The sequence below is a fragment of the Gadus chalcogrammus genome, chromosome 5, assembly GCF_026213295.1.
Source record: "Gadus chalcogrammus isolate NIFS_2021 chromosome 5, NIFS_Gcha_1.0, whole genome shotgun sequence".
NCBI lineage: Eukaryota > Metazoa > Chordata > Actinopteri > Gadiformes > Gadidae > Gadus > Gadus chalcogrammus.
In genome coordinates this window covers 18,451,275-18,473,125 of record NC_079416.1, presented here as the reverse complement: position 1 = coordinate 18,473,125, position 21,851 = coordinate 18,451,275, and the positions used below count along the sequence as shown (strand labels likewise).

Here is a 21,851-nt window from a genome sequence, read left to right as displayed (position 1 = left end):
AATAAATATAATGTTACCTCACAGCGCAACAAAATAAAACAGGTCCAGTCGCTTTTCGATATTTTATTACGAAATGGTGGCATAATGTTCTGAAGCAAATTGCAAATTATTTTAAAAGAGTTATTAATAGACAAGGTTTTGTCTTCCCCTGGTGGTTTGTGAAGATATTTGACTTGGCAAGGATTCTCAAGCTGAAAAACAACATAAATATACCCCCCCCCCCGCCCCACACACACACACACACACACACACACACATACACATACAAACACTTTTTATTCCTCCAAGCAACAGATACCCTGATGGCAGGCCTCACAGAGTTCCTTCTTGTGGGGTTTGGTCTTCCTCACGATGTCACAGACTGGAACGTCACTCCCATCTTGCTCTTCTCCATAACAGTTTTTCCGGATCTTCTTAAATAACTGTAGCAGTGTGCGGTCCACTACGTCTTCGGAAAACCCCGCCATGTAGAAAATATCCTGATCATCATGGCAGGACAGACAAGATTGTCCGTAAGGCCGCATGATCACCGTCCCTTTTTCAGCAGTTTTCCGGAGGCGGTACCTAAACACCAACGTGACCTTGGCCGACCACCAAGTCTTGGAGCAACGACCACATCGAAAACTGGGGGAATCATTTAAGTCAATTAGTTATGCCTTACAGACGATTTTTCACTACTCTGGTATTTGTTCTATTTTTGTTTATTTGTTTAAAGTCACACCAGTCGGATGATCGGTAGGCCTACCAGATCAAAATAAGACCGATTTGTGACAGGTTATAATCTCCTCAAATTTGCAGTACAATTTTCTTATTTGCAGTACCAGAATTCACCACAAGACGTCATAGCCTTTAGCAATTTGCATAACGATGAATAAATAAACAAGCGCCATTTCATTGCTAGTCTAATTCTGCTTATGATGTTTGGTTTCTGGTTAACGTGTTTTATATCATTACCACTTAACTTACCCTCCGTAGGCGCATAGTTTGCCAACCTTCCAATCTCTCTTGCGCTCCTGCATGCTCACTTCGTCCGTCTGTCTGTAGTTGAAGCCCAGAGTCCACTCATCTCCATGATCCAGCTCCTGATCTAACAGCCCTTCAAAGCAATCTTTCCACAAGGACGGGTTCCAGTCTTTGTCGAAGTGTAAAAGGTACAGGAGAGAACAATGTCATTGACTTTGGTCGCCTACTTGAATACGGTGCGATTTATATAGGCCTAAGTCTATAAACAATAGTCAAGACCTCATAATATTATCTAGATGGCATTGTTGAAAGTATAGGCTATAAATAAGCTGTATTAAGGATAATGTTAATAAAAAATAACAAAAAACAAAAATGATAAAGAATTATAAAGAAATAACAAAAAGTCCCATAATTGTTTCTTTATTGAAGCTTACCTGTAGGCCTAGACATATCGCGGCTGATCGATAGAATATCTTCGGGAATGCAGTAGGCATAAAAGTATCACGACGGCTCGGTAGTCTATGTTGGATATATTTCGGTCAGTCCTGCCACGGTGTTTTATACTGCCTTATCTATGAGGTCTGGAAAACGAAACTTAGCATTTCCCCGGACCCACACCATGCATTTATTGTCTTTCACTTATCTTACTTACTTACACATGTCTTATTTATTTATATCTTATCACTTATCTCATTATCTTTAAGACATTTTCATAGAAACTATTATAACAATCAAAACGGGAGGGAAAACGAAATTGACATGGTTTCACTTTCAATTCCTATTTACAAAATCAACAACACTTCCACGCAAAATGTGCGGTAACCTATTTGTGTAATAACAAAGTTGTGCAAAATAATTAATGTTTCTGTAGTAGCCAATTAAAAAAATTAATAGCCTATGTAAGGCAACAAATCCAAAGGCAAAGTAAGATGGTGTGATTCTATAGCTTTTTTTCTGGGTGACACATTGGAAGAAAATAGGCCTTTTTTAAGGGGGGTGTACGTTGTTGTTCGTGTAGTGAATACGTGTGGCTGATGATGTAATATATAGCCTAGTCTTTATTGTTTATACTGTCGTCTATCAGAGGGAGGGAAAACGAAATTGAACTTGGTTTCACTTTCAATTCCTATTTACAAAATCAACAACACTACCACGCAAAATGTGCGGTAACCTATTTGTGTAATAACAAAGTGGTGCAAAATGATTAATGTTTCTGTAGTAGCCAATTAAAAAAAAGAATAGCCTATGTAAGGCAACAAATCCAAAGGCAAAGTAAGATGGTGTGTTTCTATAGCTTTTTTTCTTGGTGACACATTGGAAGAAAATAGGCCTTTTTTAAGGGGGGGTGTACGTTGCTGTTCGTGTAATAACAATAACTTAACGCATATCAGGCTTCGGGCTTGAAGGTGTGCCTTGAATTTCTGATGATGCGCTTGTCTTTAGTCGATGGCACGTTTCTGGGTTTCATGAACATCCGGGGCTTAGCCCAGAGGGAAAATGAAAATGCGTGCGTAAAGGGTGCGATTTTTTGCATGCTTTAATGTGCATGCACATTTTTTCATAATACTTTGCCTAAATAAACAAAACATGTAGTTTATATAGCTTTAAATAGCTATCTGACTGCTGTGCTGCTTATCCCCAAACATCTAAAGTTCCATTCAAGTTATTTCAGAGTAAAATGAATACAAGTTAGACAGATATATATTATATATATATATATATATGTGGCGACACAAGAAGGATTTACTAATGTATATCAGAGTATCTTCTATCCTGCCGTCAACGCCAAGTTTGTGGCGACACGAGGAGGATTTACTAATGTATATCAGAGTATCTTCTTTGTAACCGACAACTCCACCTTGGGTTAGGGCACGAGGACCTGTACACTATTACTATGATTGTCACCTCTGACAAAAGTACACTCAGGTTCGTTCAATCAGGGAGGGCGGGAGACGGAGTTCAAGAATAACAGAAAACACTTTATTATAATGAACACGGTTTGGCACAAAAAGATAAAAAAAGAAAAGTAAGCCAAACTGGAGAAGGAAGTGGGTACAAGCTGAGGCTTACCGGCTGGAGGAAGGGGAAAGTGATATCCAAAAGAAACGAGAGCACCCCACACACACAGCAAAAACGTGAAGTACACACAAATAAAATCTTAAACGAAGCACAAGCACACAAGGGATCACCACCACTACCCAGGGGGACCACCGCCACCACCGTCGGCCTTCAGCTCTACGAGAAAGAGGCACAGTTAGGAGGGCTCACAACTGACACACAAACAATATCACATAACAAACCAACTGCTGAAAAATCAATCAATAAAATAAAGAGTATTAATTTGCAGTAACCAAAAATCAATCACAATTAAAGAAAGTAAGAAAATTAAAGAGTCTCTGGCCAGAGATATCAACTCAACAAGTAACCATTACATATGTTTTGAACAAAAATAAACAAGGGCTCAGATTGAGAAGTTCCCCTTCCAAATGGAAATTAAATAAACAACGACGGCACACCTTAGGGTGTGGGAGAAGTTCGGAGAGGCCATGGAAAAGGACTTTCGGTCGGCACCGAAGTGTTTCTGGAAGACTATCCGGCACCTCAGGAGGGGGAAACAGGGAACCATCCAAGCTGTGTACAGTAAGGAGGGGACTCTGTTGACCTCAACTGAGGAGGTCGTCGGACTTTGGGAGGAACACTTTGAGGAACTCCTGAATCCGAATAACACGCCCTCTATGTTGGAGGCAGAGCTCGAGTTGATGGTGTTTCATCGTCTATTTTCCTGGTGGAGGTCACTGAGGTAGTCAAACATCTCCGCAGTAGATCCATCCAGAAATGCTAAAGGCTCTGGGTGTTGAGGGGCTGTCATGGTTGACACGCCTATTCAACATTGCGTGGGAGTCGGGTACAGTGCCAAAGGAGTGGCAAACCGGGGTGGTGGTTCCCCTGTTCAAAAAGGGGGACCAGAGAGTATGTGCCAATTACCGGGGTATCACACTTCTCAGCCTCCCTGGTAAAGTTTACTCCAAGGTGCTGGAAAGGAGGGTTCAGCCGATCGTCGAACCTCAGATTGAAGAGGAACAATGCGGTTTTCGCCCCGGACGTGGAACTACGGACCAGCTTTTCACTCTCGCAAGGATCCTGGAGGGGGCCTGGGAGTATGCCCATCCAGTCTACATGTGTTTTGTGGATCTGGGGGACCCGGTCATACGCCTTCAGTTTCGTTCTCGCCATTCAGTTTCGTTCTCGGTGGGTGCTGGTCTCCGCCAGGGCTGCGCCTTGTCACCAATCCTTTTTGTGATATACATGGACAGGATATCGAGGCGTAGTCCTGGTGGGGAGGGGTTGCAGTTCGGTGGTCTGAGGATCTCGTCACTGCTTTTTGCAGATGATGTGGTCCTCATTGGATCATCGGCCTGTGAACTTCAGCACTCACTGGATCGGCTTGCGGCCGAGTGTGAAGCGGCTGGGATGAGGATCAGCACCGCTAAATCTGAGGCCATGACTCTTAGCAGGAAACCGGTGGATTGCTTACTCCGGGTAGGAAATGAGTCCTTAGCCCAAGTGAAGGACTTTAAGTACCTCTGGGTCTTGTTCACGATTGAGGGTACGATGGAGCGTGAGATTGGCCGGAGAATTGGAGCAGCGGGGGCGGTATTGCGCTCTCTTTCCCGCACCGTTGTAACTAAAAGAGAGCTGAGCCGCAAGGCAAAGCCCTCGATCTATCGGTCGATCTTCGTTCCTATCCTCACCTATGGCCATGAGCGTTGGGTGGTAACCGAAAGGACGAGATCGCGGGTACATGCGGCCGAGATGAGTTTTCTCAGAAGGGTGGCTGGCGTCTCCCTTAGGGAAAGGGTGAGAAGCTCAGCCATCCGTGAGGAGCTCGGATTAGAGCCGCTGTTCCTTTACTTAGAAACGAGTCAGCTGAGGTGGTTCGGGCATCTGGTAAGGATGCCCACTGGGCGCCTCCCTTGGGAGGTGTTTCAGGCACGTCCGGTGGGGAGGAGACCTCGGGAAAGACCCAGGACTAGGTGGAGAGATTACATCTCAACACTGGCCTGGGAACGCCTCGGGATCCCCCCGTCAGAGCTGGTCAATGTGGCCCGGGAAAGGGAAGTCTGGGGCCCCCTGCTTTAGCTGCTCCCCCCGCGACCCGACCCCGGATAAGCGGATGAAGATGAGATGAGATGAGGCACACCTTATGAGGTTAACTCTAAAAAACACACACACGCACAAACAGTCCAAACCAGGGGTGAGTCCCGGCGGAGCTCGCAGCGGCCCAACCGTGCGGCAGCCACACACGCACACACTAGGGCTGGGACGACGCGTCGACGTAATCGATTACGTCGACGCATAAATTATGTTGACGCGAAAAATGCGCGCCGATAAAAAAAATAAAATAATAAAAAAAAATGGGCGGCGCCGGAGCGTAGTAGCAACGCGAGTGGCTCCCCAGACTTTCATAAGTGCAAGGCACCACGCACTCGTTCCTCTAAGTATGGGAATTATTTAATGTAAAAGGAAACGATTCCGTGATATGTCGTCTTTGCAAAATGGAGATGACTTTCCATTCTAGCACCACGGCAATTCACCAGCACCTGAAGAGGCGCCACCTGGTAGCAGCTGCAGATGACCGAGCACCGTAGAATTGCATTACTTTGAACTTTTATTTTGGAATTTAAAGGCATCGAATCGAAATCGAATCGGACTGAAAAAATGAATCGTTAGATTAATCGATGCATCGAAAAAATAATCGCTAGATGAATCGTTTAAAAAATAATCGTTTATCCCAGCCCTAGCACACACCGCACCACGCACAGCAGCAGCGGGACACAGGGTTAACAGCAGGAGGCAAGCCGACCAGGGACAGCAGACAGAGCCCCGAACCAAGTCGGCGGAAGCGGCAGCGAAGCAGCAGCAATGACAACGTATTAGTGACTTAAATAACCATGATTGCTCAGCTCTCTCGGTTTAGTGTTCATAACCCCGGTTCTCAGTCCGGTTATTTTGCATCCCTTCTAAAGAGGGAGAGGAGTGAAGAGGATCGGCGTAGCAGGCGAGACAGCCACCACGCACCATGCGACAAGCAGACTATGCTCTGGTCAGCGGCGGTAAACGACCCCAATATATTGCCCCGATCGCGATGAGGATCTCGGCAGATTTGTGCTCTGAAGTGAGCGGCGAGGGCAACGACCCGGAAGCGAACGGGCCGAAGAGGCAGGAAGCGAGAGGTCAGGAGGAAGGGCAGGAAGCGAGAGGTTAGGAGGAAGGGCACAGCCTACTTTTATCCCCTCAACACAAAATATGATTGGGGAACGAGCCGGAGAGGGCGTAGTAAAACAGAAGCCTGTGTCTAAGTAGCAGTGGTGCCTCATACCACTACATATATATTGTGGCAACCCGGCACGGTGAGCGAACCACCTCCTCCCAAACAGGACACCATTTCGTGGGGAAAAACCAAAAAGGCATGTTTTATTCCAAACTCAAACAAAGTCTCTTGCTGAAGAAACACAAAAGAACGTAAAAACCTGGGAGGAATCAACGGTCCCATCCTTCGTGGGTGGAATCCCTTCACCCACGAGGACCGGTCTCTCTGTACAGGAGCAACATGGCTGGGAGAGCCCCGAATGAGTTGAGAAGCGGGCTATTTAAGCCCTGCTTCTCCACCTGTTCCTCAGATGCTCTGCATCTCCTTAATTGGCCCGGGCCGGGTTGCCCCAATATATAATATAGTATATATATATATATATATATATATATATATATATATATATATATATATATATATGTATGGATCTGACTGGGGATAGGATAGGTTAATTCACTTGATAAACAGTCTGGTTATGTTTTTAAACTGTTTATTCTCTTGCCAGAACGACTATCTATGAAGGACTAGGCTACTTTATTTTGAGATGTCCTTGGAATCCCCATGTTTCTTTCAAAATAACAGAACTACCATTAGTGACTAGAATCAATTCATCACTTCTAGACTGAATTGAATTGAATTGATGCATTCCATATTTACTTTTTTTTTTACATTTACTTACCTGTAAATATACCAATAAATATTGAAAAATATAGTCTATATATTATTATTTTTATTTTTTTTCCCCAAGAATTATAATCGTGGCTAATTAAATAATATCCGGGGCAATAGCCCCGAATAAAACCGCCTAGTGACGCCAATATCGACATACCCTGATTAGGGTGTAAAGAATAGACAAGAGTTGATCACCAATACACACTTCCAGCCGCTAGAGGTCACTGCATAACCCTTTTTAATATCAGGATTCACAACAATTAAAGGGGACATATTTTACCACCAGGTGTGAGTGTGATCAGCCTTACAAGCCGTTTCGAAAATCTGCCCCATAAGACATCACTAGTGGGCGTGTCCACCTAGATCTGTGCTGGATAGATCAGTCTACCAGCAGTGGACTGAAGCAAACGTTGCTCATCTATCCAGGGGTATACCACGAACCTCGCTGAACATACCCAGGCTTTCTTGGGGAAAACCTGGCTCGACAGAGACGCAACTCGCAATCAGAGTTAAATGGTACCACAACGCTCACTTTAGATTAAATTAGTTGACCAGGTTTTCTGCTTTAGGTTCAATGCGCGTTCACATAAAAGGGGAGTTTATCGCGTCATTTGACTCACCCTTATGCAAAACGAATCGAGCGAGAGCGGTGTATTACACCCAAGGCGATTAGTGTATTATTATAAACTCCTACGAGGAATTCAAATAACAGCCAAGGGGAACACGGTTGCTCATAATATGGCTAGGGTGGCGTGCTGGCAAAAAATAGCCGACCGTGTTAATTCATAAATGGATAGAATCTGCATATTGTATAAAAAATATCATGTATCATCATGCCTTTTACCCCAATAGATGTGGTGCCAGCACGCTCCTGCGAACATGGTGAGCACATACCACAGCCTGGCGTGATCTATTGCTTAATCATACCATGGTCTGGGTGAATACTCGATTCTGATTGGCTGGAGGGTGTAGGTTAAAAAGTGTTAATTTACACCTAGGAAAGACGTTGACCCTATGAAGGCCACGTTGCTTGGCAACGCCTGCATACGGGAGATATTAAATAGTCCGCTCGACTTGTAAAAATAATGTAGGTTTTTTGTAGATAGGTAGGCTAATGGATATCATGTGAATGGCGCATCACTGATGGGGCGCCCCCATCAGTGATGCGCCCCTGTAATCATCCTAATTTACCCCCCCCCCCCCCCCCCCCTAAGGACGTCCCTTTGTGTTTGTGTGTTACACACGCGTTACACACGCGTTACACACGCGTTACACACGCGGTACACATGGCCTACATTTGTCGAGACAAAGACCTGGGGGATTTCCCTAATGCCCTGTCTCCTCGCGTCATGCACGCCCTGCCTCTTATGTAAGTGGTACTCTGGTGGTACTCCCATCAGGCTCCCTACCGCCAGTCACCTGCAAACCGAGCAGACCTTCACACCAGAAAGTGAGTGAAGTTCCCTTTCTATTTCGCTTTTGTGCCGTGCGTGGAGTTTATAGATCGTGCTCTTCCTACATGCCGACCTCCAATTGCTCTTAATGTTATCGTACTAGTAGTCGTCATTTATAGTAATGACGACTGACGACGTCGTTAACGTTTGCCTCTCTTGCTTATGTCTTTCTCTTTGCTTTTAGACCGCAACGATGCCAGGTATCATTACCATCGACAGTCCCAATGTGAAGTACAGCGATACGCACATAGAGTCTCAGTACTCTTACCAGACCACCGCGGTACGCCGGGAGGGGAGCACCATCACGGTAAGGACATCCTTTACTTCCCCGGTAATACCGAGTATTCACGGTAGTCGATCTGCTGCCTTGATGGCGCAGATCAGATTTGTGTCTCGGCAGATACATGATATTGTGTTTGCTTTGTATATTTAGCCGTTAAATCCATGTATTGGTGGTCGTCTGCGCCTAATACCAGATAGAACAGACCGGAATTACTACTGCCCATGGATGCGTTGAAACCCAACCCCTCTCGCCTCCTATTCTAAACTGCGACACCGGGCTGGATGTAGTCTAAACCAGGGGATAGCGGATGATCTGCCCCATCATCTATAGATGTATAAAAACCTGATGCTAGTTTGCGCTATAACAGGGAAACCCTCTCTGCAGGAAGTCGATAGTCAACCAATTGTTCACCCAAAACAGTTTTAAACTTTTAAATCAAACTGCGTCACTGCCTGCTACGCATTTTAAAAGAAGCTGCGCATGAGCAAAAGCACATCTGTGTCCCATTATAGCATCTGAAAGTCATAGGATAATAATAATAATACATTTTATTTATACCGCACTTTATATCAATTCAATGATCTCAAAGTGCTACAATGCACATTAAAAGAAAAGAGAAAAATACAACAAAAAAAATTAAAAAATATAAATATAAATAAATAGCAGTTTAGCCAAAGGCTTTTCTAAAAAGATGGGTTTTTAGGCCTTTTTTTAAAGAATCCACAGTCTGTGGGGCCCTTAGATGGTCAGGGAGAGCATTCCACAGTCTTTTTGAAGAATTAGCGAAATAAAATAGTTGATGCATTAGATTTAGTTATTCCAAATGATGCTATTTTACGCAAATACGAAAATGTTCATGTTGTTTAAGTGCAATTATCAAATTACTGGCAAACTATTTGAAACTTAAACGTCGGGTATTATAGACTATACCCTTTCTAAGCGTTCAGCCAAGTTGGGTACACCCTATGATTAACATGAGTCTGAGGGGCGTAGATTCATTGTATCATAATATAATAGTGTTGTTTTGACACAGCAGTGCCTGAGGGTTTAGTTCCTTCTCTGGACGGAATGTTCCTTCTTTTGAGAACAGTTGTACTTCCCTTGTCTAAGCCCTCGGGTCATAAGTCCTGTTACGACACAGAGGATCAGTGAGGGAAGGTTTAATAGCGCCCCGTTCACTTCAATAGGAACTTGTCTGACGTTTTTTATGAGACTAAACAATGCTAATGACCCCCCCCCCCCCCAAACCCCCCACCCTGTGTTGGCTAAACGAGCCGATCAGCGAAGACAGACGACCCGTTAGGACCCAATCAGCTGTCAGCGGCCAATAATTAGTCAAAGTGTGTGTGTGTGGGGGGGGGACATCTGTAGGGTTTCCAAGCACTTTCTAGAATTCTTTTCAAACATCCCCTGGCCTTCTTTCAGGGACTCAGTCAACACACACACACACACACACACACACACACACACACACACACACACACACACACACACACACACACACACACACACACACACACACACACACACACACACACACACACACACACACACACACACACACACACACACACACACGTGGACACAAGTATGCACACTCACAGACTTCACAGCTTCTGTCTCCCCACCCCCTTGGCTCAGGTCTCCCCCGGCACCCATGAGATGACCTTCCGGACGGAGAGGACCGTGCCCCGGGTGGGGGTGATGCTGGTCGGGTGGGGCGGCAACAACGGCAGCACCGTCACCGCCGCCGTCCTGGCCAACCGGATGGGGCTCAGCTGGACCACCAAGACCGGGGAGAAGGTAAAAAAAGACCCCCATACCCCCTGGGGCCGGGGGATTAATCCAATTTTGATCGCGATTTCGATTTCAGCGTCAAACGAACACAAAATCGAGTTGTTGATTATTACAGCTGTATACATATCTGTACATTGCTTTAGATATTAATTTAACATTTTCCATTTTACCATTTTGTGCATTTTTTTAAGGCGAAGTTTCAAAGTTGTCAGTTATCAAGTGTTTTTTTGGGAGAGACATGCTGAATCTTGTTTCAATCTGTCAATTCTATTTTTTACAGCATAGGTGAGGGCACACTGGAAATGGGAACATATTAGGGATGGGCACGAGTAGTACATTCCAAACTCGAGTGTCTCACTCTCGAAGGAATTCCTCGAGGATCACTCGAGTACTCGTTTAATCAAATCTATTTTTAGAATGCAACGCATCTGCAGCAGGTATAGGCCTAATGATGAACGGCAACTTTAACAACCAAACATGTAATGCTTATTCTCCATCAAAACAGTCAGAGTTATCAGAGTATTCATTATTTATTTTTGCAAACGTTCAAAACAGATTTTCCTTACAAAAATAAATATGCGTCTCACAATTTAAATCACGTCGAACCAAGGCCTGTAACGGTTTAAAAAAAGCTAAAACGAAACAAGTAGCCTAACCATTGCGAATAATTTAAAGCTGCAAATAAAGCGGCAGCAAATGGACTATGGAAATACTCAGCGTTGTGATCTTCTCTACACGGCCGGGATCACAGATGCGTCTTGCGGTGGTGAAAATAGCCGACACACTTGGTTGCTGCGGGTCTGCTTTCCCGAACTCACCGTTGTGTTTCAGGAGCATATGTTGCCGCATAGTACTTGTAGTACTCTGGTAGCTCGATTTCGCTTGGCATATTTTACATTTCACCTTATGATCTCCTATTTCTGATCTAGTATTTCAATTCTTCGCTGCGCTTTGCTTTAACCGCCATCTCTTAACTTTTTGAATTCTGGCGTGCCTGCACACGGCAACGCGCCAAACAGAAATTTGATACATTTCATTTGCTTTGTGCCCACGGCATGCGTTAGTGGCGACGCACAGAAAATTGATACATTTGCTTCAGAAAATTTTATATATGCAAACTCGAGTTTGCCTGTCCACCAACTGAGTTCATTTGTAACGAGGAGTACTTGAGTAATCGATTCCTCACGCCCATCCCTAGAACATATATTTTATGTCAAGATGGGCAACTTGGACACTTCCAAGTTGCCTGGTTTAAAGTCAATGGCGCGTTGTTCAGATGCTATTTGCAGGGCACATAATGTTGCTCGTGCACCTCGCGCATACACTTTGCTTCTGTCATCTATCTAGCCACACATTCTTGGTAAATTATTTGGGAAAGAACAGCTGATACAGCGGCAATAAGTTGTACTTTTAAATCAATGCATCTGCAAACACCGTACAGCAAACACATATTTTCTTGACACAGACATCGTGTACATGCCCATAACTTTTAGGATTGATGAGTATTTGATCGTGAGAAAACATGTACATGGGGGGGGCGCGTGTGCGTATGTGTGACACACACGCACGCGCGGGTGCGCGTGCCTGCGTCCATCTGTTTAAACACACGCAAACTAAACACGTAACGCATAATACAGTCCATGGAAAAGCATATTAACAGGGGGACACATGCATATTAGGAACACAAGTCGATAACGATAATTTATACAATACTGATAAGAAACTATGTTTATAATGTATTGCGTATATCATTAAATAGAACCACAGTTAACGCATATACGTTTTCTTTGCCAACATTTATTTGAGGACTGAGTATTTCTGAAGTTGTGGAAGAAAACCTTATTCCATGTGTGAATTAGGCCATATTATTTGGCCATAAACTGAGCCATTTGAAGTTTGAAATTCATGTGCATCTGTCTCATCGGAGACTTCAGACGCGCTGTCAAAATATGAACTTGTCAGATTTAAATGCGCTCATGGCTCTTAAAGGGGATGGGAGCTGGCACTCTCATTAGTTTATTGCACGTTACGCCCAAACCGCACCTATGGATAATTAGGCTACTTCAGACCAACCCTTTTTAGATATACGCCGGGCGCAAGAGTCATTTTTCGCGTCGGTAAACTATCCACATCGCCGTAGAACTGCCCACAAAGCTACTTGTGCTTGGCGCTGCTCACTTGCATTTCAGACTGTTAAAATAGGGCCCCTAGTCTCTATCTCTCTTACACACACACGCACGCTCGCTCAGCCTCTTCATTCCTACTAAATATACTCTCCCCTCCTCGGATCAGCACAGAAGACCCCTCATTAAGAGCTTCATGTGCTGACAGATCTAGTAGACCCTTAAGTTCTTAACTCTAGTTCATACAGAGATGGATCACAGATCTAGCAGACCATTGAGTTCTTAACTCTAGTTCTTACAGAGAGCATCATACCTTATATGGGCATTCCTTCTGGCAGTTGGTCTCTTCTTGTTCATGTTTTGTTTTACGTAACAGAAACAACCCAGTAAATACAATGAGATATGAATCAGGACATAATTTTAATTTTGAACCATCAATTGAAATGAAAAAAAAATACCCAAATCTAAATAAACATATGATACAATGCATGCTCCCCTGTCATTCAAACACATCAATTGTCATTCAATCATTCAATTGGTCAAGTGAAATGAGTCGCTTAATTGGCTATTTTTCTGTGTAATGTGCAATGCCGAAAGTCCTACAAGTCAACAAATGCATCTGACAATAGGATGGAGCTTTAAAAAATAGATGGCAAAAAATATGCATAGTAAATGATTATATGTGATGTAATATATAAAAGAAAATAGTAAAATCAAGATAAACAAACATGGACGAAATGAAGAAATTGTCTAACGACGGAATTTCTTTGCCTCCCCAGAGGGCCAACTACTTCGGCTCACTCTTCCAGTCGTCCACCGTGAGCTTAGGAATGGCGCCCGAAGGGGAGGTCCACGTGCCGTTCCGTGACCTTTTACCCATGGTGCACCCTGATGATATCATCTTTGATGGTATGCCTGATCCTACACCGTCCAATCTCTGCCCTCCCCCCTCCAGAGAGAGAGACAGAAGGAGAGAGAGAGAGAGACGCAGACAGGGAGAGAGACCGAGCGATAGGGGGGGAGATAGAGACAGGGAGACAGAAGTAGAGCGAGAGAGACAGGGATAGATAAGGACAGGTAAGAGGGTTGACCCTTGACCCCAGGCAGTTAGGACCCTCACCTAGGCGGAGACGGCTGGAGAGCCTTCTGTTGTTGGGACGCAGACTCTCTCTCTCCTGAATTCCAACGTGGCACTACACTGGATGAGATCAGATCACTGAAGATTGTTTCAGATGTTACACAGGGGACGGATCTGAAGATAGATAGAAGCATTGTTCAGGCAACAGTCATCAGACCCAGTACTCCGCACTGAGACTCAAAGAGATCCGTATTTAATACAACCAGGCCAGCATTCCCTTTGTTAATCTGTTTGCGTGTGTGTGTGTGTGTGTGTGTTGGTCAGGCTGGGACATTTCATCAATGGATTTAGGGCGGGCAATGGAACGAGCCCAAGTCCTTGATTGGTCACTGCAGGAGGAGCTCCGCCCCCACATGAGCAGCCTGAAACCCCGCCCCTCCATCTTCATCCCAGAATTCATTGCTGCAAACCAGGAGAGCAGAGCTGACAACGTCCTGTCAGGCACCATCGCAGAACAGGTAACGTTGGTCTCTTCGAGATGTTCCCTCAGCCAACCACCATCAGGAACTTTAACCAACCAACACATTCCCACAGTGACCCGTCTGGGCCGTAGCGCCGCTACCGCATGGACCACCCATTAACTAGATCTCTCACCAGTGTGATGCTAACTGACTCAGGTAGCTCCCAGGAGGTGAGCTCTTCTATTGGTCGCAGCATCAGTGCGTCCACGCAAGCTTCATTTCTAAGCATTTCTCAGGCTCAAGCAGCGGAGGTTTCTGCTGGAATGTCCGAAATCAATCTAAGCATCAGTACCCCCACACTCGGACGATAAACATCGGACGCCTTCTAAGTGGATGGTAGCTGAAGGATCTCACTTCTATATAACGGTGACATCACATGCCAATCATTGAGCTTATGCTACGACCTCAGACCCGCAAACATGCACTCACGCACACACGCACGCACGCACAAAATCTTAAAATTTTAACCGTGTAGCTACGATGTGCCAGATAGTCTTTCCCTCACTGTGTTCATGCCGTGTTGTTGGTAGAGGAGCAGCTTACTGAAGGAGCCCTTACTGTCCAGGTGGAGCAGATCCGGGCCGACATCAGGGACTTCTGGCAGTCCAGCGGCGTGGACAAGGTGATTGTGCTGTGGACCGCCAACACGGAGCGCTTCTGTGACCTCACCCCCGGCGTGAACGACACGGCAGAGAACCTGCTGGCCACCATTCAGGTGAGTCCGACCGGGGGTTCATCCACCAGCAGATCGCCCCGGTGGAGTGACACTGAAGGTCTGAAGGATAAATCCCAGGGGTAACCCTGGCCAATGGCACCACAGACACTCAGCTCGTCGGGTCTCTGTTCCACGGTGGTACGGGGAGTTGTCCCCAAACCTGATATCATACACTGCATTAAGCTCTGGTCTTGGCTCCCCATGTCTGCGGGAGGTGTCCCCCCCCCCTCCACATGTCAAACACTGTCTTAAAGTCTGCTCTCCGCCCCCCAGCGAGGCGGGGAGGTGTCCCCCTCCACGCTGTTCGCAGTGGCCAGCATCCTGGAGGGCTGCGCCTACATCAACGGCGCCCCCCAGAACACCTTCGTCCCCGGGGCAGTGGAGCTGGCGGTGCAGAAAGGGGTCTTCATCGGCGGGGACGACTTCAAGTCGGGACAGACGAAGATCAAGTCGGTGCTTGTGGACTTCCTGGTTAGCGCCGGTATCAAGGTGAGGAGGAAGGAAGGAAGATGTAGTCATGGAATGAAGGCATCAAGAAGAGAAGGGGAGGAAGGAAGGAAGATGTAGTCATGGAATGAAGGCATCAAGGGGAGAAGGGGAGGAAAAAATATTCAGTCATGTAATGAAGGCATCAAGGTAAGAAGGAAAGGAAGCAAGGTGGGAAGGGGAGGAATGAAGGAGCGGGGTATATCAATTCTGTATTCCATCCCTATGGTCCACACTCCCCACAGAGCCAGATGCCCCCTCACCCCCTCACAAAGTGTCCCACCATCTGCCCGGGCTAACCGTATCTCCTCCCATGACAGCCCACCTGCATCGTCAGTTACAATCACCTTGGCAACAACGACGGCATGAACCTGTCGGCGCCGCAGCAGTTCCGCTCCAAGGAGATCTCCAAGAGCAACGTGGTGGACGACATGGTCCAGTCCAACCCCATCCTGTTCGGGCCCGGGGAGAAGCCCGACCACTGTGTGAGTGGGCCCCGTGTGGGTGTGTGAGTGGTTGTGTGTGTGTGTGTGTGTGTGTGTGTGTGTGTGTGTGTGTGTGTGTGTGTGTGTGTGTGTGTGTGTGAGTGGGTGTATCTGTGTGTGTGTGTCTGTGTAAGTGGGTGTGTGTGTGTGTGCGTTTGAGTGAGTGGATGTGTCTGTGTGTGGGTGTGTCTGGCTGGGTGTGTCTGTACGTCGGTATGTCTGTTCTGGGTGTGCCACTTAGGTGTGTCTGTGGCGGAGGTTTTTGGGGAGCAAGTGAGGACAGTAGGATAACCTGGGTTCTACATCTTGCATCACGTAGGTTCACCTGTTGTTGCAACCCTAGATTAGAGTGTGCACCACCCGCTGTATTTTTGGGTGCTTAGCACCTGTCAAGGGGGGGGGGGGGTGGGTTATTATTTCATTTTGTTTACTTTGGCGCCACTGTTAGTCCTCCTTGACCCCTGGGTTGCTTGTTTTTTTGTGTAAATAAATATAACATAAATGGGTGTGTGTCTGTGTGAGTGTGTCTGTGTGTGCGTCTTTATGAGTGGGTGTGTGTGTGTGCTTTTGTGTGAGTTGGTGTGTGTGTGTGTGTGTCTTGGTCTGTGGGGGTGAGTGAGGGTGTGAGTTTGTGTGTGTGTGTGTGTGTGTGTGTGTGTGTGTGTGTGTGTGTGTGTGTGTGTGTGTGTGTGTGTGTGTGTGTGTGTGTGTGTGTGTGTGTGTGTGTGTGTGTGTGTGTGAAAGTGGCTGTCTGTGTGTGATGTGTGTGTTCAGCCTGGGTTATAGGACGTGTGGTTCTGTGTTGCTCCAGGTGGTGATTAAGTACGTTCCCTACGTCGGAGACAGTAAACGGGCCATGGATGAATACAGCTCAGAGATCATGATGGGAGGCCACAACACCATCGCACTCCACAACACCTGTGAGGTCAGTATACTGGTAGGATGTCTGCCAAGTGGTTTACCCTGCCCTAAACTGACCATACCATGAGCCAATCCTATAGGACCCTGTCCTAAACTGACCATACAATGAGCCAATCATATTGGACCCCGCCCTAAACTGACCACACCATGAGCCAATCCTATAGGACCCTGTCCTAAACTGACCATACAATGAGCCAATCATATTGGACCCCGCCCTAAACTGACCACACCATGAGCCAATCCTATAGGACCCTGTCCTAAACTGACCATACAATGAGCCAATCAATGGACCCCACCCCAAGCTGACCATAAAATGAGTCAACCCCATCCATCATAAGACCCTGCCCCGGCCCACCCATCCAGGCTCAGCTCAATCAAGCTCAATCAATCTCTCTCTCTCTCTCTCTCTCTCTCTCTCTTTACCCCCCCCCCCCCCCAGGACTCCCTGCTGGCCAGCCCCATCATCCTGGACCTGGTAATGATGACGGAGCTGTGCCAGAGGGTGCGGGTTCGAGCGCCGGGGGAGCAGGACTTCCAGTCCTTCCACAGCGTGCTGGCCCTGCTGTCCTTCTTCTGCAAGGCCCCCCTGATGCCCCCAGGGGCCCCGCTGGTCAACGCCTTCTTCCGCCAGCGTGCCGCCATCGAGAACATCATGAGGTGGGGCACACGACGGGATCACAACGGGGATCCACCGCATGTGGGATCCTCCGGAGGATCTCATTTAAAAGGGATCTCAATGAATCCATTGTTGTCGTCTGCTCTGTACACTTCTCACTGCAGGCTCACGCTCGCGGGAATTGCTTTGGTTCTTACGCTTCTATCGTAACCCTACAGTTGTAAAAACAACACAAAAAACACCGAATCAACTACGCGTACATTTCTAATTCAGGGGACATGTCTTAGCTCAGGATGTTGACCTATGACCTTTACTGGCTCCCGACCTTTCTACTAGTTGCATGACCTTAGGACAGTGGTGACCCGACATGCCCGTACAAAGAGGCTAGAGAGAAAAATGTTGTCACGGATTTGGGAGGCTGGTGCCATGCATCACGACTGCGAGTTTATTCACTGTGTGTGTGTGTATGTGTGTGTGTGTGTGTGTGTGTGTGTGTGTGTGTGTGTGTGTGTGTGTGTGTGTGTGTGTGTGTGTGTGTGTGTGTGTGTGTGTGTGTGTGTGTGTGTTTCAGAGCCTGCCTGGGCCTCCCCCCTCAGAGCAACATGCAGCTGGAGTACAAGCTGCAGACAGGGTTCCTTCCTCAACTCACCAAAGGCTTGGCCAATGGGACCAAAGCAGCCGCCTTCCATAAGGGGAAGGCCCTGCATGCCACCAATGGAAACGGAGTTCATGTCAAAGTAGCTCACGCCAACGGGGAAGGCTGGGACAACGACGTAGAAATATAACATGTAGAGCAGTGGTTCTCAAACTGGTAAAAAAAAAAAAAGAGACCATCGCGTCTCAAACGTCATCTTAACACAGAAGACGCAGCCTTCTCCTTAGTCTTATAATTTTTTTATAATAATTTGACCTTTTCTAAAAAGGTTGTTGGTATACATTTGTTACATGTGCCTCCTGCGTGAGCAGTGCATAGCTGAATACGGCCACAGGCCTACAGTACTGTATTTTGTTACATTTTATAACATCTATCATAATGATTGTATAAAAGGTTTTGAGGACCACTGATGTAGAGAGAGGCGTACGTGTTGTGGTTACGAGTTTTAGTTCTCATATTTTTGTTTCCGCTGCTGGCGAGGTCAATTGTATTTCATTGTTATGAATTTTGTATTCAGTTATGAAAGTGGGTGATTGCGAAATGAGCCGGTCTATGAGCTGAAACTGTAAACTTTCACACTGTTTGTAGAATAACAAAGAAGCCGATTCACGGGAGAATAAAGATGTCCACTAACCTGTTGCATCTCATTGTGTTATTTTCCAATGCTACTGGCCACTGTCTCATACTGGTTAAAGGTCAAGCTTGGCAGGTTTATGACTAGTAACACACACATAGTCACACATGGTTTACTGCATAAAAGGAGACGAAAATGAGTCAACCAAAACATAAAACGTCAAATCCATTCTGTCAAGTTGTGCACCCCCTGATTTAAGATTCAGGAGATGGTATGGTTTTTGTCCGAGCCTTATTGTATAACACATTATTTACTGACCATTACTCATACGTGTTCATCCTAGCTTCAGGAAAAAGGATATGTGTGTAAATTTTCATAATAATAATAATAATACATTTAATTTAGAGGCGCCTTTCAAGACACCCAAGGTCACCTTACATAGCATATAGTCATTATACATTTTTTTAAAAACAAGACATTGTGGAAAAATTAAATAAATAAATAAACATAAGCAATAAGAAATAAATAAAACAAAAACAAGACAAAACAGAGTTAGTGTTGTTCTTGAACGTTCTTACTGTAAAAAAGACTTCTGCCCTTTGTTTTATTAAACAGAGATCAACGAATATTTAATGAAATTAACTAATCATGTGTGCCGATCAAGGCATCGATGCTGGTGGGCAGATATTCAATTTTATCCCGATAGGGGGCGTTGTGCCCCCATTACGTCGACCAGGCGTGAGGCGCGTCCGTGACAACCACAACAGACGGAGACATCTTGTGCTGGTGCACTGCATGGTGGTTCCTGTGTAGTATTATATACAAACGACTAGAATATTTCTCACATCAGACAATCGATCCAGCAAATCTCTTCTGTTTACTACCCAAGGGTAACAATGGCGGAGAAGCGCAGATCGGGTGGGACTGCGCCGGTTCTGCCCGAGGTCAAACCAACCCAGTCAGAGAGCGACAGGCTGCTCCTCTCTCAGCTCGGAGTCGGGGAGCTGCTCCGCGGGGCAATTCTGAAGATGGTGGAAGCCAGGTCGGACGACCCCATCGGGTTCCTGGCGGACCACTTCTGCAACCTCGCCTCCGTGTCGGAGAGCGTCGGGACGCCCGGCGTCTCTGACGGTGACCAGGTGAACGGCGTGCCGAGCGCATGCGCACAGGAGCAGCAGCATCTCAACAGAGCTCTGTGGCATCTGCGACTAGCCCATCACTCCCAACGGTCTGTCCTATTTAAAATCATCAGGTAACTGTAACAGTAAGAACAGCTACATGTGAATAAACGGGCCGGCCTATACTGTACATTATGTCGGGTACCCGGCCTGCTTTATGTAAGGTATAGACCTACTATAGTACGTGATTTACCTACTATTGGTATGTAAGGTACGTACCATACTAGGCCTTAGTGTTGTCATTTGTTTTGCAGACTGACGTCACAAATACAAATACACAGGCGTCTTATAACTATTGTTACAATACTTGGCATCGACCTTCATAAGATTTCGCACTGGCCCTCAGCGGTCTCCCATTGGTCCGGGCCCTTAGCGGTCTCCCTTTGGTCAAGGCCCTTAGTGGTCTCCCATTGATCCTGGACCTCAGCGGTCTCCCATTGTTCCGGGCCCTTAGTGGTCTCCCATTGGTCCTGGCCCTCAGCGTTCTCCCATTGGTCCAGGCCCTTAGTGGTCTCCCATTGGTCCTGGCCCTCAGCGTTCTCCCATTGGTCGAGGCCCTCAGCGGTCTCCCAGTGTTGATTGGCTGTTCATGTCTCCTGTCCCCACCTGCAGCTCCGCCTTCAGCAACAACCTGCTGCTGGCCTACGACCTGTTGAGCCACCCCACCTCCGCGCCCCCCGGGGGCCGCCCCGACCCCGCCGCCTCGGAGGGGCCCCCGGGGGAGGGCTGCCCAGGGGCCGGCGGAGGGGTGCGGGGGGGGCTGTACACCCAGACGCTCCAGTGCCTGTGCAGCGAGGGGGGGGTCCCGGCCTCCACCTCGGCCCCGCTCCTTCGCCGGCTGCACTGCCAGGCCCACGAGGCCGTGCCCTACGACCTCTTCCGGCAGGGCGTGCTCACCTGTGCCGTGTTCTCCGACTACATCCGCCAGGCGCAGCGGCTCTACGCCCAGGTGGGCTGCCCGGCCGAGGGCCCCGCGTCCCGGGCCCTCTGCCTGGCCGTGCTGGGGACCCTGCAGGAGGCCCTGGAGACGTCGCAGGGCCCCGGGGCCCAGCGCTCCCCCAACGCCAACAACGCCAACGCCGCCCCGGAGGCTAACCTGAAGGCTAACCGCTACCTGGAGGCCAGCGCGAAGATGTCCTCCCACAAGGTGGCCCAGGTCATGGCCCGGGGGGGGCGGGCCCCGGGGCCCGGGGGGAACATGGACGCCAAGGAGTTTGAGAACGCGGCGGCAGAGCTCTTCATCGCCCGAGTGAGGGTGGTGTCCTAGAGGGGCGTGGCCTGGAGGATGCTACCTAGAGGGGCGTGGTAAGGAGGGGTGTGGCCTAGAGGGGCAGGGCCTTGAAAGGTGTGGCCTGGAGGGGGGTCGCCATGTCGTCTGGTTCCAACAGATGTTCGTCTGTACCTTCAAAATAAAAGTGTCATGTAGCAGTTTAAAATGAAATAGGCAAGCTAAGTACAGATTCAAAAGAAGTAGCATATGGAGGCTTAACTTAATTTATTTATTTAATATTTATAATAAGGCTTGCAAAAATTATTTGATGGCAATTTGCTGACACTCAGACATGAAAAAAGACTAAAAGACTTACTTATAAGCTGCACGTTTAGTTGCTTACTTTGACTGTTTCCAACTGTCCAAAAAAAAACACAAGTCAAGTACTTCCTGTGGGAAATCAGCTTTGCCATCTAAATTGCAATGCATTTGGTTTCAAACACAAAAATTGCATTGCAATGACATTTATTGAATGATCAAATAAAGTCCATATATCTACCAATCATGTACATAGTGGAACACAGAGGTCATTGAAACAAACCTGTTGCCAAACATAACAAAATAATAACTTTGTCAAATAAATCCGTGATTGAGATGCATGTCAGAATTCACATTTGCTGTATTAATTTCGTCTGGATTAAAAATATTCCAAAACTAAAAAATGGCCGTATCTTTTCTCTTCGCTAGGT

The 21,851-nt window shown here is 46.9% G+C and overlaps 3 protein-coding genes across 4 annotated transcripts; 2 read left to right on the top strand and 1 right to left on the bottom strand.

Annotated features, from left to right (window-relative positions):
• Positions 1-232: 232 nt before the first annotated feature.
• LOC130382622 (receptor-transporting protein 4-like) lies at positions 233-2,593 on the bottom strand. Its single transcript, XM_056590476.1, has 3 exons — positions 1,398-2,593; positions 967-1,132; positions 233-624 (listed from the first exon to the last, which is right to left on the bottom strand). The coding sequence occupies exons 1-3, from the start codon at positions 1,411-1,413 to the stop codon at positions 276-278; spliced, it is 531 nt and encodes a 176-aa protein (XP_056446451.1). The 5' UTR covers positions 1,414-2,593; the 3' UTR covers positions 233-275.
• Positions 1,068-19,156, top strand: LOC130382619 (inositol-3-phosphate synthase 1-B-like). Its single transcript, XM_056590471.1, has 12 exons — positions 1,068-1,151; positions 8,407-8,456; positions 8,645-8,767; positions 10,385-10,546; positions 13,443-13,572; positions 14,066-14,259; positions 14,828-14,977; positions 15,251-15,466; positions 15,784-15,948; positions 16,760-16,873; positions 17,309-17,526; positions 18,057-19,156. The coding sequence occupies exons 3-12, from the start codon at positions 8,654-8,656 to the stop codon at positions 18,268-18,270; spliced, it is 1,677 nt and encodes a 558-aa protein (XP_056446446.1). The 5' UTR covers positions 1,068-1,151; positions 8,407-8,456; positions 8,645-8,653; the 3' UTR covers positions 18,271-19,156.
• Positions 19,157-19,401: 245 nt separating this feature from the next.
• On the top strand, positions 19,402-21,833 carry tpgs1 (tubulin polyglutamylase complex subunit 1). 2 transcript variants are annotated; one of them, XM_056590474.1, is made up of 2 exons: positions 19,402-19,966; positions 20,505-21,833. In XM_056590474.1, the coding sequence occupies exons 1-2, from the start codon at positions 19,611-19,613 to the stop codon at positions 21,157-21,159; spliced, it is 1,011 nt and encodes a 336-aa protein (XP_056446449.1). In that variant the 5' UTR covers positions 19,402-19,610; the 3' UTR covers positions 21,160-21,833. The 2 variants fall into 2 exon arrangements, with proteins under 2 accessions (XP_056446449.1, XP_056446450.1); XM_056590475.1 differs by having other exon boundaries at positions 19,402-19,942; positions 20,505-21,801.
• The last annotated feature ends 18 nt before the right edge of the window (positions 21,834-21,851 follow it).